The 18,185-nt window shown below is 41.6% G+C and overlaps 1 protein-coding gene across 1 annotated transcript in view; it reads right to left on the reverse strand.

The window, feature by feature from the left end:
- Positions 1-558: 558 nt before the first annotated feature.
- PCTP (phosphatidylcholine transfer protein) overlaps positions 559-18,185 on the reverse strand; it is a 51,998-nt gene continuing 34,371 nt past the window's right edge. Inside the window, exon 5 of the mRNA XM_073310821.1 lies at positions 559-946. Coding sequence (XP_073166922.1) covers positions 930-946 — 17 coding nt within the window. The 3' untranslated portion in view covers positions 559-929. The remainder of the gene's footprint in view (positions 947-18,185) is intronic.

The raw sequence follows: 18,185 nt of genomic DNA on the forward strand, positions 1-18,185 counted from the left end.
GTAAGCAGATCAATTGCCTACAATTACCTGTTGCAATCTCTCAGAGAGAAAAGACCTCTGCAAAAGGTCCACAGGAGAGTCAACAACATCTCACCAACAATGAAAAGCAGCTCATAGATCTAATAATATTAACACTGACTCCTGAGTCTCCGAGCCAAAATTCCCATGGCACCGCTCTAATATCACTACCCACAAACATTTCATTTTGTACCCAGGTTTTGGATGCAGTACATATGGCTGTATTGCTCATGTGTCAGTCCTGAAGACGCCTAGGATTTCACATGCAGAGAGAAAGAGTCTTACATCTGTGTAGATTTAATAACTGATTTCTAACATCCTTCTCTGTGAATGAAAGCATTAACACAATGAAATAAACAATTACATTAAACCAAAAGAGTCGATATTCTCCATGGAATCACTTGACAAGAAGCATAATAGGTCATAAAATCCCACAGAATGCAAACTCCTACTTTAATCATATCTGATATTCTAAAACTATTACTATCATTCAGTGCAGCAGAACCAGTCTGTTATACAAATTGGGAGCAAATCCTAGTAGGAAAACACTAATTAATATAAATCAAATGCTGTGAGAAGCCAGTTGTATGTGCAGCATAAAAATAAATTGCAATCAATTTCCCATGCAAAACAGCCTTCCTGGCAGATACAACTGTACAGTAAATATTTCGGGTCTACAGACTACTCAGAAGTGACTTTCTAATTTGAGAGAAATACACATTAAACCATATGGCTTGATGACGGAAACATGAAGGACTTGCTTTAAAGCATGATATTTATTCTGGATAGCATACAGGAGCAGAGCATTTTCATCAGTTTACAATAATTTTCTGTTTGGTGAATTTACTTACAGCAATGGTGAGTTTATCTTCTCTGGTGCTGGATTTTTGTCAACAAAACACTGTTGGGCTTCACTCATCCAGAACATCTGAAACACATAACAAGGAAGAGATGGAATTTTTCAAGGGAAAAGGAAAATAATAAACGCCCATCAGAAAACCTAATTCTCCCTACAAAATTAGTCTGAAATCTCAACCAGGAGAATCTTGACCGCAGGGACAATCCCTGGTTGCCTTTTTAGTAGCTTTGCCCATATTTCCAGTCCCTTGTGATTAGAGCAAACTTTCCCATGCTGTTAGTAATTCCCATCTACTACTCACATATAAATGTGACGGAAGGACATCCAATCATCAGAACACAACACATTTTTGCAGGCTCAGAGAGGAACACATGTGCAGCATGTTTAATCAGTAGAGTTTAGTAGAGACAGAAGCATTAAATATGATTGTCCTGGCTGCTGTCTCACCATTATAGACCTGCTATTTGCCCATCTTAGCCCAGCAGTGTCATTTTTATAGCTAAGATCCTTACTGAGTTGTCTTGTCAAACTTATTCCATTTATGCAGGTGTGTTGCTTGAAATCTGCAGAACTTCTTAACCTGCTTAATGTACCCTTTGGAGATTGAGAATCACACCATAAGAGAGAAATGTTGGTCTTTGTACCAAAAGAAACAAAAATCACATGGTACAGTATCTGAGCATTGAAGTCATCTCTCTTCCAGGCTTGAGGACCTCATCTCCACTATGCCAGTGGAGCAGATAAAATTGCCTTCCCTTTTATCTTGCAACGTGACTTGCCCTCTCAAATCTTTTCCCTGGATGCTGAATTTTCAGCAAATCCGATTGGTGAGGAGGGCTGCTCCCTACATACTTCAGCAGCTTTTCTCATTGTATCACGCCTATCATTAAGCTTGCCAAACAAAAACAGTTCCAGATCTATCATTAACAGCTCCCGGTGTTGTTACTTCTGTTACTCTGCTTCCTTTTCTATTGCCTTGGTGGCAACAATGGGAGATTGTTCACCTTGAAAGGAATATTGGTTTGTCAATGCACATCAAGCCTGTTTTGATCATAAAGTAAGGAAAGGAAATAAAGTCTCCCTTCAGTGAGCAAGAACTATATTTACCATTATTTGGGGTTCTATTCATTGCTAATGAGCAGGTTTTCTGGAGGCTTTCTTTCTTCCTTGGTAGCTTACGGGTGAATTTATTGTTCGTGAAAGCAAAGGATTTACAATACAGATTTGAGCTAGCAATAGTGTGGGCAAGTGCTATGCAAGACTCCTCTCACAGCAGCTCTTCCAATGCAGTGCCTCATTCCTAGCCCACAGCATGCCCTGCATTTCAGTTCTGATCCATCGTGAGCAGGGTCAAATGCTAGGAGGTGTTGATCCTATGAGGCGCTGAAGACCAGCTTTGAGGTGCTGAGAATCTCAGGGTCAACAGCACTCGAGGGTGCTCACTACCTTGCAAGATTGGTCCCGGTTTTGTGATGAAGGCAAAAGAGAGCTGGACTCATACAAGCAATAATAATTAGAGAAGGAGGGCCTGCCCCCGAACCCTACATCTGAACATCCTCAGACTTTAAGAGGACCAAAAATTATAGGCCTTTGATTCAGATGAATCACAAATAGGTATATTACAGAACTTGCTATACACATTATTGCTCTGTCATATCCTGATGGGATTGAGGATTGATGAGCCCATGGAATGAGGAGGATGGGTAGAGTGCATGGTAGAACCAGAACATTAGCTGCCGGACAGGAAGAGGACTACAAAACCTCATGAACTGAGGACATAAATTCTTACCAAAAGCTTCCAGTTTGAGTTGGATTCTCCACTGGCTCACATCCTGGATAGTCATTTGCACCAGTGCAAAAGCACACGTGTAATACTATTCTGGTTTTATAGCAGTGTATACCCATTTTGCACTGACCTATACAGTTATGTAAGTGCAGGACAATGGGAACAAGGCACTTCATCTAGACTTTGCTTTTTATAGTACAAAGGTGCTAATTACACATCTCACAAGCATACCTTCTACCTTTACAGAAAAATCCAAGCAAAGCTAAAAACGTGGCTTGGACCTCGCTGTTTGCTGCGTTCCAGCCAATATAAGCTATTATTTGACCTATGTGTTTTGATAGCTGCTGTTGTAGGATTACTGTATATTGCAAGGTAGAAAGCAGCTAGACATAGGATAGGATTGTCCATATAATGCCAAGATTGCTCGATGACAGGGGACATCCCAAATTGCTCTCCCAGAAATTACTGTGAAGAATTAGTCTTACTCTATTTGTCGGCAATAGCAATGCCATTTCATTACCTAGCATAGGATGACTTTGTAATGGGCTTTCACCATACAAGCCTAGAAAAAACCATAAAGAACTTTAGAGCTGATGAGCTAAATTGTGTAAAAAAAGGATTATTCTCATAGGCAGGCCGAAATCTCTAACGAAGAACATGACTCACTGCACTAGGCAATACCCAAACAATGAAAGGCCTCCATTTTAGAGCACTTGTCAGCAGCTGGACTGGGATTTCACCCTTTGGCTCTGCAGAACAGCAATTGTAACGGCATGTTTATTTGATGCAATGTATAATTTACTAAGTCATTTAGTCTCAGTGGAACAAACCCTGAAGTTACTGTGCAGTAGTTTCAGTAAAAGGGAGCAAATAAGGACGTCAGGATTTGGTCCAATATTAGGGTTTAATACAGTATGGGATTCGTTACTTTTTACCTTAACCTGTGGTAAATTAATTCGTTGAGACAAACGAATCTTTGGGGTCTTTGAAACTCTAAATGTCATTTCAGCCTTATACTTTTGCCATTGGGGCCCAATTAAATGGCTACTGAAATCAACTGGAAGGCTTCTATTAACTTCATTGGGCATTAAGTCAAGCTCAGAGCTATCACTTATGTCCAGTTTATCACCATGCTGTGAAAATATGGAGGAGCAGTATCAGGACAGGTCTACATAACATCAGGGTTAAATATGGTTGGTCTTATACTAGTGCTCCCAACACTGCTCCCACCCATTGTAAATACACAACATCCCAGTGACCTAGGAACATCCAAAAACTGGGCAGGATGAAAAAAAATGGGGAATTTTTTTTTTTTTGTAAAATATTCTTCCCTTGTTTTGGTCAAAATTCTAAATTTTGTGCAAGAGAATTTGGCAAAGTTTTGAATTTTGACAAATTCCTTCCATCTCTCTCCAAAGGAGTCATGAGCCAACACACAGCTGAGTCAAATCAACATAAAGAGGGGATAAGCTTGATGAGAAATCGTCTGAAGACCAACTGAAAGTTGTTTCTTACTTAATGTTGCTATAGGCCTTGGACTATCCAACCCACAGGTGAATGGATCACTGGATTGCCTGGTCATCTCTGTCCTACAAGCTATAGTATTAATTTGGGACTCTGTCTTTTGTCTCAGCCTTTTGCTGACTTCCTTCTGATCTTGCCTCAGATCTCTTCTCTCATGATATCTGAGTTCAGCATACTCTGAAAACACGAACAGAGAGAGGACTGATTCGCTGGAGCAGACCAAATGTCAAAATGTTGCTCGGATGTATCTTCAGTTTTATAGATCAGCTGGGAGGACCGGTAACCCTTTTCTCCTAGTGCTGAAAAGTACCACACTTTCTTTCAGTTGCATGACAAGGGTTGAGACTGTTGTACAGCACTAGATGGCAGTCACATTACATTTTCCAATTAACTCAGTCAATTTTTGCATGTCATTAGTCATCTGTGTTGGGAACCATAAATTAAGTGCAAAATAGAAACAGATTTTTTTTAAAGTTTGTTTTGGTCTATGGTATGAAGTTGATTTAAGCTAAACCACAAAAAGCCATTTCTCATGCTACATGCAGTACACTGCACTGCAAGGGAAAGCTGAGCAGGTTCTCTGTGCCTTTGCCAAGAAAACTGAATACCGTTACCTCAGGCAATGGCAAAAATTAAACAGGGGTTTATACACTTCACATCTAGCCAAAACTGTCATCATCCAGTTGTAATTGACATGAATTGGTAAATTAAGGTGAAACCTGGACACAACTGCAGGTCACTGAGCCACATCCTCAGCTGGTGTAAACTGATGTTGCTCTATTGAGACACAGTACTCTTGCTGTCCTAAGCAGCTGTATGGTATTGCTGTGTGCTGCTAACCCCCACCATTGCATGGCTGGAGAGGTGCATCTTGGAATGTGCAAATTTTCAGTTGATATTTGTATTACTCAAGGAATAGCCAGACCCCCAAGATATATATGGCTTCCTCTCGCCTACACCAAAACGCCCCACCTTCTGTGATGCACCAAAGAACATGTTTTAACTTCCAGCCTCAGGCTAAGTGAGGAGAATTTGCTTCCTCTGATGGTTCAAGATTAGGGGAACAGCCAGCTGGAGCCATTGAAGAGAAGATGAGGTGCTCACCTCGGTTTGAGACAAAGAGCTGAGAGGGAGAGGGACTTAGGGTATATCTACATTGCCACCACTGGTGGCGGTGTGTAGGGTATATGTAGCTACACACCACAGTGAAAAGCAGACTGTGTCCACACTGCAGCGTGTAGCTACGCACCGCAGTGAAAGGCGGTGCGGGGAGGCTGCTGGAGGCTTTCCCTGGTGATGGAGCCTTTCCTTGCAGTGGGGACACTATACTGCGGGACTATACTACACTGCGGAGTGGGACACTATGCTGCTAAAAACAGTGTAGATGGGAGAGGCATTGCTTGGGCGTGTCAAGAGCCATGTAGGGTACATACACTATGGATTCAGAGGTGTTTTTACTCTACTCATCTAAAAACTGTACCTCACTCTCTTCATTGCTATTTATACTGATGCTAGGGGGGCTTGCACTGTATGTATTCTACATGCCACAGTAAGGAATGTGCAGTGTAGACATATGCTTACAGGTTGCAGGACAACTTTCAAACTAAGGTGAGGGGTCTGTGATGGGACCTGCCCCCATGCCACTGACAGCAAGTCTAATGAGCAGCCCTGCACTCGGGCAGTACCAATTAGACCCATCTATAGAGCATACTGTGCTTGGAGAAGGGCAGCTTAAAAAGATGAAGCTGGCCACAGATCTAAAGGGGATGGTTGCCCAAGAAGAGAGGATGCTGGAGACTGCTAGGGAGCCCAGCAGAAAGGGGAGTGATGAGCCTTCGCTTTCCCCCGACTTGGTTTGGGGCAGACAGACACTGCACCCCTGAGCAGGGATCTGGATGTCTGCTCTCCATCACTGCCCTGTTGCTGGACCTGAAGAGCAGTACCAGGGACTGGAAATAGTTAGACTCGGAAAGTAACCTGGGAGAGAACTCAACTGCCACAGGGAACAATGAGCTTGCCCAGGAGTGGGGGTTCTGGAGAAGACCCATGGGCAAGAGACTTAGGGTATCTCTACACAGCAGCTAGATACCTGTGGGTGGTCCGTGCCAGCCGACTCAGGCTCACGGGGCTTGGACTACAGGGTTGTTTCATTGCTGGGTAGATGTTTGGGCTCAGGCTGGATTCTGTGAAGCAGGAGGTCCCAGAGCTCAGGCTTCAGCCTGAGCCTAGAAGTTTAAACAGCAACAAAACAGCCCCATAGTCCAAGCCCAAGTTAGCTGGCACATGCCAGCCGTGGGTGTCTAGTTGCTGCGTAGACATGCCCTTAAAGAGATGGGAGTCGAGCCCAGACTAAGAGCTGGTGGGCTACAGGATCCTGAGGACAGTATGAGGTGGGGAAGGAGGGGACAGGGTGTTGGTCTCCAGGGTAAGGGGAGGAGTATGGGGACAAGGATAGGAAACTGAATTTTCTGAACTAAATATTTTCATGATTATTGTGTGCAAACAATTATTTCTGAGTGGGGCCAATATTCCCTAGAGCTACTCAATATTTTGCAAGCTATTTTTTTTCCTTTTTCCAAATTAGAATTTTTGCAGGGAAAAAAACATATTGACATTGTCAATGTTTTTCACCATAACAAAGATGACAAAAACTATTTTTGGATATAGTTTTACTTTACTCTACTTTACTTACGGATACTTTTTTTTATTAACCAGAAACCTAGGTTTCAGTAAGCATTTTTCCAGTAACAATTTCTATAATATTTTTCATAAAAACTTTGGAGAAAAAATTGAAAAAACCCACCCACCCAAAGGAATCCTTTGAAAGGAAAATTACTTTTTCCCCACAACAATAGTTTTAATGTTTGACCAGCTCTTATATTAGGAGATTGTTTTATTCAGTTCACTCATCCCCACTCCTGCCTCGGGAGGAGGAGTGTTTGGGTATTTTTATCCAAAACTGTATAGGCAACATGGGCTAGCTGTTAGGGCACTGGACTGTAATCCAGGAGATGAGATTCTATTCCTTGCTTTGCTGCTGACCTTTGGCAAATCATTTCATTTGGGGCCTCATTTTCCCCATCTTTATAAAAGATAATGATCCTGACCTCCTTTGGAGGGCACTTTTAGATATATTGATAAAGAACTCTCTCTAAGACCTAGCTTTTGTTATTTACTATTATTAAAAGACAGGTCATCTCATTCTGTGTTGACCAGACTGAGGTTTACATCCCACCCTTTGGGCTCATGCCTCACTGTATAATCTTTTAATCAGTTCCCAGTGCAAAAATCAACATGTTCTTCTAAAACAGTTTTCGTGATTGCAAGGTGTTTGCCAAACGCAACCACTCAGTCACTTTGCTTTCACACCATGTCTTCCTACCCCACTGTTGTATTTTCTTTTTCTATTTAGATTGGAAACTCTTTGGGGCAGGGTCCTTCTTCCCCCCGCTCTCTCCCACACATGAATCCAGCAGGGTTGGAGATATATAGTGTGAGAACAACAATATAGACCCTTCCATCATCATCATTCCTCCTTAGAACCGCAAAGTTTGTTGTCAGACTCTTACTCTGGAGCCATCAATCTACAGTTTCCTAGAATTCAGTGGTATCCTATTATTTCAGTCTCACTACTTAATAAACTGCAGGGAACTTCCTTAAAATCCTCCTTACGTTGCATTAACAGGGACTACATTTTTCTTTAATGCAACGGAACTCACAACGGCAGATTCTGATGCCAGTGCTCATTGCTGACTGGCCCTTTTCTCTATGAGAAGTTCCATCGACTTCAGTGCAACTCTTCATGGAGCAAGGTATCATTCATCAGCACTAAAAGGATCAGCGTCTAGCCCAAAGTGATTGAGAATACATAATAAATAAATAAATAAATAATCATAATAATGCCTAGCTCTTCTGTAGTGCGTCTCATCCATCGATCTCAATGCACTTTAAAAAGAGTATCAAGATCACCATCCTCATTTTACAGAAAGGGAAAGTGAGGCACAAAGAGGTGAACTGACTTGCTCCAGGTCATCCTGCAGGCAGAGCCAGAAACAGAACCAAGATCTCCTGAACTCTATTCACTAGATCACACTGTATCCCATTAAAGAACCCATCTCTGCTCCCCCTTAAGACTATGTCAATCTTTCCATTAACTCTAAGAGTGCAGTATCAGTTCCTAATACAGTAGTGCAGGGGAGCAAATGAATGTTCATGAAGAGATCCCCTCTGCTCCAGTGCCATATGTCAGTCTGAAGACCTAAAGATAACAGAAACCTTGATTTAAAGGAGAAAGCAGATAAATTGTGCCATCTTCTTGGTTCAAAAGGAGCTTTTGCTGAAAGGGTAGGTTAGAGGATATGAGATAAATAATACCTTTCCGCATCAGACTAAGTTGGGCTGGTTAAAAAGATGATTTATAGTTGGAGAAGCAAACCTGGTTTTACACAGAATTGACATTTTTCCACATTGCAGATTTTTAGTGATACCTCCTAGGTACAGATAATATGTAAAAGCATTTAGAATCTGATCCAAAACTGACTGAAGTCAATGGAAGGACTCCCAAAACTCACTGATGTCAAGGGCTCAGGGCCCTAAATGCTTGGATAAGTGCTTTTTATTTAGCATCTAAATAGATAAGTAACCTAAAAATCTGCCACTATCTGTGTGCTCTTTATTTTGCCTAAAACAGAATTTAAACATTTTCCCTTTATCCCCTCCCCCAAATTGTCAATTGGCTTTTACAAATCTAATGTGGCTCACTTAGGACCATAACACCCCAAATGTCAAACAGATCAAATTCAGTTTCTTGGAATTTCCAGAATAGTGTTCTCTTTGTGAATTGCCTTCAGCAGCTGGCAAAAACCCCCACTTTTCTTATGAAGGCAAAATAGCACAGAACCGTTTACTGCACTGCTTTGCTGATTGCCATCTGTGATTAGCACCCATAGCAGGCTACAGGTGTTGCTGGTATGTTAATCCTGGCTACATAGCTGCTGAGATGTGGCAGTTTTTCAGAGTAGCATCCCTGTTAGTCTGTATCGGCAAAAAGAACAGGAGTACTTGCGGCACCTTAGAGAAGAACAAATTTATTTGAGTAGAAAATTCCACTGCATGCATCCGTGAAGTGGGCTGTAGCTCATGAAAGCTTATGCTCAAATAAATTTGTTCATCTCTAAGGTGCCACAAGTCCTCCTGTTCTTTTTGAGATGTGGCAGTTAGCATCCATCAATCCCCAGGAGGTAGGAAACAACATTCTAATCTCCCTTTCCCTTGCTGTGATGAACATATTATTAAGGTATTTAGTTAGATACCTTGAGACAAAAGATAATACTTTGACTTTCGATAGTGCAGTATCACCTTTGCTGATTGAGGTTAGAACTGGATCTGGAATGTAATCATTGTGCAACGTGACAAAAAAGAAAAGACAGGAAAGAAAACCCAGCCAATGCCACTTGTGGTCATTTACTTTAAGGAGCAGAAATGGTTAAATGGTCTGAATCTGCTGCTAAATTTGTCTTTACTTGCCCTTTTATCACTTACCTTTGTAGTAGTGATAAATTTCTTTCAGTGGATCACATAATAATTTCAGCCAGGAATGAAGCAAGCATCACAAGGCTTAGAATGTCTGCTCCCCCTTTTCCATGATAATTCTTTGCGCATCTATAACATGTTCCATTCAGGGATGTCAAAATGCTTTGCAAACGTCAATCTCCGGTGTGATCATCAGCCTTTATTTGACAGATGACAAAGTGGAAGCACACAAAAAAAGTGACTTTCCTAAGGTGACATAGCTAGTCAGTGGCAGAGCTGGGAAAGTAACCCCATAATCCTCATTCCTAGCCTCACTAGCAGATTCAGGATTACATCCACAGCTGGTGTAACTCCTTAGCTAACTTCAGGGGAGCTATGCAGATTTACATCAACTGAGGATCTGACACTAAACACTCCCCTTCCCTGCTATAGGCATATTCGGCTGATTTTTAAAAATTGCTCCATATTTTTGAGATCACAATCAAATATGTACACAGATGGTAACCTGCAGCTGCAATTAACTGTGGCAACAGGCAATTGGGGGTGCAGCGTTGGAGGCTGGATTTTAAAATCAGGCTCTTGTTCAGCAGAAATGAAAGGAATTTCTTTGTCTCTTAGCTCTGTATTTATGATCTGACTCTGCATGATAGTCATTCACACGGCACAGCATGAGGTTCCCACATACAGTGTTCTTTAGGGATAGCAAAGATTTCCAACATTGCCCTTTGTACTATTATGGTAACCCAGCTGACAAATGAGCTGCCAGGTGACTGAGGCAGTTTGTTTTGAAAGAGAATAAAAGGCTATAGCCTGGAGAAAGTTAAATCATGAGTTCTTCAGAGCAGGAATCGTGGCCAACATTTTTAAAGGTGCCTAGTGATTTTGGGTGTCCAGCTTGAAATACTTGAAAAGGGAGCCTGATTTCCAGAGGGTGGATGCGCTGTTGCCAACTCCAATTAGTCAAAAATCACATGGCAGGTCCCAAAAAATTTTGAGCAGTTTTAAAAATCACAAAGATTTTTTTTTAAATCAATTTGGGATTCTTTTTTTTTTTCCCTTTTCTTTTTTTAAACCTTCTGGGTTTTGAACTTTAGGGTTACAATCAGGTCATATGTTCAAGCTTTTTTCCATAGCCTCAGGGGTAGAAACTTTCATTAACCCCTCTCCCCCTGAAATTCTCATGACTTTGCATTACTTTAGGAGCTAGAGCTTTTAGGAAGTCACCAAGTATGATCAGTCTCATGCTAAAAGTCACAGGACTTCAAACACGGGGGCTGCATGGCAGTTTCTGAAAAGCTGGCCCCTTTACACTGTGCCTGTTTGGATAATCCAAAAAAAAAAATCACTAATGGTTTTTGAAAATCTTGGTCCTGGAGTTTTGTAATTCACCAAAACACTCTCACAGTGCTCTATAAACAGCCATTAGGGTGTGAGATTATTATTCTCCCCAGCCTTGGATGATGAAGTACTAGGAAGTCTAAGGATATGTCTGCACTTCAAGCTGAGGGCGTGATTCCCAGTTCAAGGAGACATACCCGTGCTAGCTTCCCTCAAGCTAGCATGAGCATCATTGAGACAGCACAAGCGGTGGGAGGGGCTAGTTGCCCTGAGTACATTCCTGTTCAAGACCCCAGGGGGCAGGGAGGGTTTCAGAGCCTGAGTAGGAACATCTACGTACCTATTTTCAGCACCACAGCGTGAGCCCAAGTTTGTTGACACTGACACTCACTGACAGGCTGTGTAGACGTATCCTTAAAACCTCCCAGCTGCTGGAATCATGTTATTGCATAAGAATCTCAGCTGTGCTTGTTTGTTTGTTTGTAAAGAAAGTTTCTAACCCCCACGGGTGCAGAGAAAAGCTTGAAAATGTGAAGCCCAAAGTCTCTCATGCCAGAAAACAAATAAAACCAACCCTGCATTATTATTTTTTAAGTTGCATGGGTTCTGGCACCTGACTTGTGATTTTTGAATGATTAGGGTTGGTGCTACTGCAGGGGCACGTGCCCCGGAGGCATCTACAATAGAATTTACAACCTTGTTAGTTAAGAGGTGTTAAAATTCATGTGTGCACCCGCCAAGAAGAGATCCCTTTCTGGTACCTGACATGCTCCTCTCAAAAGTTGCCAGAGGCACTTAATGAACTAGAGGGCATCCCCTGGATTTCATGGCTACCTCAAGCTTCCTCTCACCCAGAGGGCTATCATTTTGCCTCCCCATGGGTTGAATTATCAAAATCTCCATCATGTACTTTTTTTTTTTTAGCCAAATCATTTCCCACCCCCATCTTTTCTGGTTTACTTCCAATCACTGGCGAAACATCAGGAAAGTGTCAGGAAAAGGAAACCAAGTGCTGATGTGACTTGGCAGATAAAAGAACCCCACTGTGTCTGTGCTACTTCTGTTTCCAACCCCCTGCTGACGTTAGAGTCCGCACAGCGCAGTCTGTGCCCAGCAGCGCCCTTGTTTGTTTTACTCTACCTGAAGCCCTTTCCTCAGGCTTTGATCCTCCTTCCTGGCCTACTGTCTTCTGGTACCCAGCTTCCTGGAGCCTTTCCTCACTCTTCAGCTCTATTTTGGTGCTCTTTTCCAGGTGCAACAGTGCCCTGGCTCACTGCACATACATGCCTGTCTGTGCACGGGCATGTCTGTTTTCCTTCACCCTCCACATTTCAGACTCAAAAAATTCCATTCTTGTGTTCTCTGCCAGTTTACTCACCAGCGTGTGCATGCCGGGTCATTCTAGATTGAGGCTTCCAAAAGAGACAATGAGACTGCTGATGTAGAATTACCGTCCAGCTGATTAGTACGATGATTTTTGTTCTGGGCTGTCTCAGGGTAATATGCTGGCAGATGAAGTCCTTGAGTCCACTAATCCATGAAGATCTCTTCTCCCGTGCGGAGGCGATTGATTCTGCACAGAACTTTACTGAAGCAAACGTCACGTTTATGACAAATGTATTCCTTATCAGGATGCAAAGCCCTTGTGTTTTCTTGGGCGATGTTTTTGATCCCCATTTCTTGAAGCAGCACATGAGACTGGTTCATTTTATTTGGAGACAGCTTTGGGAATGGGGGAGAGGAGGAGGAAGTTGGTTGGGCGTTACCACGCAGAGATGGTAATGTTGCACTAAAATGTATATTGAGCATCAAAAACTCACTTAGGACTTTTAAGTTGGGGCTATGCCACCTTGTGCTGCGATTCTCCTCAGTTCTATCAGCTAAGCAGAATCAAACTGGCTCACAAGGTGAATGGGAATCTTCAAGGAACAAGAAGACAGTGCAGTGATGTTGGTCAATAGGCAGAAGGTGCCACTTACAAAGGATCAATACTAAATCCATACCTCAGTGTGGTGTTGGAGATACTGCATTGCTGAAGAGGTGCAGCGGTTTGTTTGTGGCATCAAACTGCAGTTTTAGTTAGGTACAGGGCCTCCTCACTTTCTCCCCCAAAATACTACACAGCTTGCTATTAAGCAGACATGGCATTCCACTCCAGCTGGTCTGGATTTCAGTGCCATGTGAAGTTAACCATTAAAACAGATCCAAAGTTGTAGTTTGTTCCAAAATTTTCTGTGATTTTAATTTTTTTCCCCAGTTTTTCCACATCATCTCCCAAACGATTTTTAAGGTTTTTATTTCTCCCTCCCCTTGCTCCCTTCCCCCAACCTGCTCTCTCTTCCCTCCCCTGTTCACCAGCAAAAGAGAAAGGAGGGGAAAGAAAAACACATTTACAATTTTAGTATTTATTCATTTCTTTTAAAAAAAATCCAGGAATATTTTTAATTTTTTTTTCTTCAAAAGAAGTTTGAAATGAAGAATTTCAACCAGCTCTACTATATGCATATATGCCTTACTGACCACACAGGAACATTGTGAGGCTTAATTAGTAAGTGTCCCATCTGTGCCTTAGTTTCCCCATCTATAAAATGAGGAATGAGATACTGCCCTCTCATGTAAAGTGCTTTGAGATATGCTGATGCAAAGTACTACAAGAATTGGGTATTATTAATGTAGCATTATGATTGCACATTAACCAGTGTTTATAATTCACAAAGACAACGACACAAATGTGTTAAAGGGCTCTCTCATTCTACTTAACACTATGGTGTGATTATGAAGTAGGCTGATCAAAAATGGTCAAAAATTGCAATTGACATTTTAGTTGATATTTCAAACTTCAACAAAAAAAGTAAAACAGATCCCTTTTTTTGACCAACTATTCAGCTGGTCAAAACCATGCACATTTCAAAATGTGTTAAATTTTAATGAAAAAAAGGAAGAAAATACACGAAATATTCTTCTTGGTTTTGATCTGCTCTGCTATTAAGATTTGTGAAATGTGCTCTCATGGAAATAGTCTGGTAATGCAAGTTATTTTATTAGATCCCTTGAAACACAAATGCTATACTGGCTTACAGTGATTAACACTGGCTATATTTTGTCTATTTTTTTCCCCATACAGCATATTCTCAGTTTTTTCTCAACTTTCCCATTTTCTCCTAACACACAAGTGCCAGTCTCAAAATGTATAATCATTGCTTACTAATGTAAATCAAACTATACTCTTTCCTTGAGAAAGGAAAAACAAAGATGAGGCTTTAATTTTTTTTTATTTATTTTTTTTAAAACACACACACTACATTAGAACTCACTGAGCCAAAAATAAGTAGGTGCGTAGAGGAAGATGCTTAGAATAATTTATGCACTTTCCTCGCCACAGCAGGAAGTGTGACTAGGTTAGTAGCATGCTGGGCTAGAAGGTCAGAAGTTCAGGCACACGCTGCGATTTGGGCTCATACCAAATGCTGACACTTACAGTACAATATTGAAGGGGGAAGGGAGAGGTAGTAGCATCAGAGAGTAAGGTGCTGTGATGGCCGCTAAGCACTGATTTGAAGAAATTAATTTGTGCCATAAAGAAAGATTCCAATATGGAATCAACCCAACCATTTATTAACCTCCCAGCACTAGAGGTTACTGGCTGAACTGGGAGGGTGGTGCCAGGAAAGCCCGACTTCTAGTTTTAAGGAATAACTGTCCCCATCTGACAGAGAATCCCATCATATTAGACTATGGATTTGGACCAGTAATTTACTAACCCACCCTGTCATGGCACCTTGCTATACTGATCAGTGTGTTATCTGCTTAAAATACTTGCCAGGAAGATGAAGGTTAAACTAGTTATGTTTTGTGCAATGCTTGAATTTCTGGTTTTCATATTTATCCAAACGTGGTTTCCCCCTCAGCTTTACCCTTCTGAACATGATCTACAGCTGCTAGAGGTGACAGGAAATGAACCGTAGAAGCTGTTGTCAATAACTTGTTTGACTCTGCAACACAAACCTGGTTTGTTTGCTGCTGCTGTTCCACTATCCTTTTCCAGAAGCAGTTATCAAATTATTGTTCTAGATAGTAGGGGAGGGGTTATTATTCATATTAAGCTTGTGCAGCAGAGATCTGAAATTTTGTTTTCATTAAATCAAGCTTTTAAGACTTTTCTGCTAGATCCCAAACTAAAGAAAACAATGGAGTGCCTCCGACAGCATTTGTACATAGTCACAGAATTTTCCACTTCTTGGTAGGCTTTTAATGTGGATCATACTCCCAAGATCCCCAGCGCTGACTCTCACTGCACAAAATGGGAATTTGGCTTATTCAAGCTGCTCAAAAGAGGATTGTGGATGGTACTGGAGTCTTCCAGCTGCGCACATGTGGAAAGCTTCTCCTAGGTTTCTTATTATTAGAAAATCTGAAAGGTCAAACCAACCACTCTATACGTTGGTGGCATTCTCAGAGGTGACATAAGCAGATGGCCGTTTAGTGTGCAAAACCGCCGCAGTGACAAACAGGACACGGGTGAACATACAATCATTTTAAGATTTCTGTTGGTAAAGTTTTTTTCTTAAGGATCCTCACTGTGGCTTTCATTCCGCTCCATGGGGACAGCCTGGATAGTTAACCTACCAGTTAAACTATAAAGCCTATATCTTTTCTTGCAGGCATTTAGGGCCCAAACCAACATCCACTGAAGCCAACTGGAAGCTTTTAATTCAGTTCAGTGGGCATTGGATCCAGGTGTTAGGGAGGGTCTATGGAAGTTCTTACACTACTCTCCTCAGTAAGGTAGCTGAGCACCTGTTGAAGTCACAGAGGGAAAGGGGATGGAATACAGGATGGACACAGGTAGGAGTAAGGTGGTATTTACAGCTAAAGTAGATGACATACTAAGGAATTGTACTGCAATGGCAGAGGGAGTCAGACCCGTAACTGACTTAGCATAAACCCCATGCACCACTTAAGGCTAACTGAAATCCTCAAAATAAAATTTAAGTGAGTCATAGGTAGTGGCTAGGCCTTAAGTTAGCCCTGTGCATAGAGAATAACTGCAACTCATCTGTGTCAGTGATTTTCACTTACTCACAAATGAGACATTCTTCCCAACTATTCGATGTATCTTGTTCATCGCCACCACCTTAAAATGGTAGTATTCATACCTGAGAAGGGAAAGCGTTTTTTATACCCATAATTCTCCTTATTGCATCTTTATCATCTCTCTGGCTATCTTTCATTGCGATACAGGGGGTGTTTGTTTGGGCTATGTTGAAACATTAAAAAATAAACATTTACATAATCTTTTTAAAGTCTGAATGGATCCGTTGTCAATCCAGCTGAAATCACAATTTCCTAAAGACCTCACACTAACAGCCACAGAAAATGGAGTGGTTGCTGCCCTTGTATCCATATTAAAATCCTTCAGACAGGCAGTTTATTGTTCCCGTCACAACTTTCCAAATTAAACCAAGAATTTGATTACATAGTAGCTACTGAAAACAGATTTTTTTTCCTTCTTTCCACAAGCAACTAAACAGTGATGTGTGATGAATACATCATCAGATGTTTCTATTAAATTTAGCTCTCCATCAGCTTCCATAGTGACATAAATATGCAGTGACATTGCATTTGGTTTATTTTTAAGACCTAGAATATTAGGTCTGAAGTAAAATTACACCTATCTCATATTACTAGTGAACAAAAAGCCATTGTATCTATGTGTATGGCAACTGCTTGTTTTTAATTAGAGACTACAACTAGAAAAAATACTTCAGTATTGAATGCGAGAGCCTTATTCATAAAGCATCTTAGAGCTCTATTCATGACTGATAAATATTGATCTTGTGTAAATTACATGAGGGTCATGTGAATTTTTCCTGGACAACTTGAACAAAAATTCCCCCTTTGTGCAGGGCATAAGTCACCGTGTATTAGGGGCTGGGCAGCACAGAAGTTAGATGAAAAAAAGAAAACACTGGTAAGTCATGTAGAGCTTAAACCTGCCCTCCCTGAGCTTGGTCTGAGAAAGGAGTGCTTTTAGCAAATTCCTCTGCTAACATAGCTTCATTCCCTATGGCACATCTACTAATGAAGTGGTTCTTAACCCCTGGGGGTACACAAAGGTTGTCCAGGGAGTATATCAACTCATCTAGATCAGTGTTTCTCAACCTAGGGGTGATGGGACAGGTTGGTTTCTTTATTTTCCAGGGGGGGGGGGGGAAAGAAGAGGTGGTCTGCAAGTGCATGGCAATTGCCTGGGGCCCTACACCACAGAGGGCAACATGAAGCTAAGTTACATGCTTCAGCCCCGGGCAGCGGGGCTTGGGCTTCAGACTCCTGAAAGGGGTACAGTAGTCTGGAAAGGTTGAGAACCAATGTACTAGTGCATTATCTAGTCTGGTGTTAAGTATCCTGGGTCACGTGGTTTCCACTACTTTCCTTAGGAGACCATTCCATAATAACAGGTTTCAGAGTAACAGCCATGTTAGTCTGTATTCGCAAAAAGAAAAGGAGTACTTGTGGCACCTTAGAGACTAACCAATTTATTTGAGCATAAGCTTTCGTGAGCTACAGCTCACTTCATCGGATGCATACTGTGGAAAGTGTAGAAGATCTTTTTATATACACACAAAGCATGAAAAAATACCTCCTCCCACCCCACTCTCCTGCTGCTAATAGCTTATCTAAAGTGATCACTCTCCTTACAATGTGTATGATAATCAAGTTGGGCCATTTCCAGCACAAATCAAGGTTTTCTCACCCCCCCACCACACACACACAAACGTGCAGGATAGTGAGTTTGTGTGTGTGGTTTTTGGGAGGGGGGTGAGGGGGTGAGAGAACCTGGATTTGTGCAGGAAATGGCCCACCTGATGATCACTTTAGATAAGCTATTACCAGCAGGACAGTGGGGTGGGAGGAGGTATTTTTTCATATTCTCTGTGTATAAATAAAGTCTGCTGCAGTTTCCACGGCATGCATCCGATGAAGTGAGCTGTAGCTCACGAAAGCTCATGCTCAAATAAATTGGTTAGTCTCTAAGGTGCCACAAATACTCCTTTTCTTTTTGCTCTAATGATGTAAACTTTTGAATTCCAGTGCAAGTTTAGTTACTTTCTCCCCAAGTTGTCCTCT

Source organism: Lepidochelys kempii, chromosome 14, assembly GCF_965140285.1.
Source record: "Lepidochelys kempii isolate rLepKem1 chromosome 14, rLepKem1.hap1, whole genome shotgun sequence".
Lineage (NCBI taxonomy): Eukaryota > Metazoa > Chordata > Testudines > Cheloniidae > Lepidochelys > Lepidochelys kempii.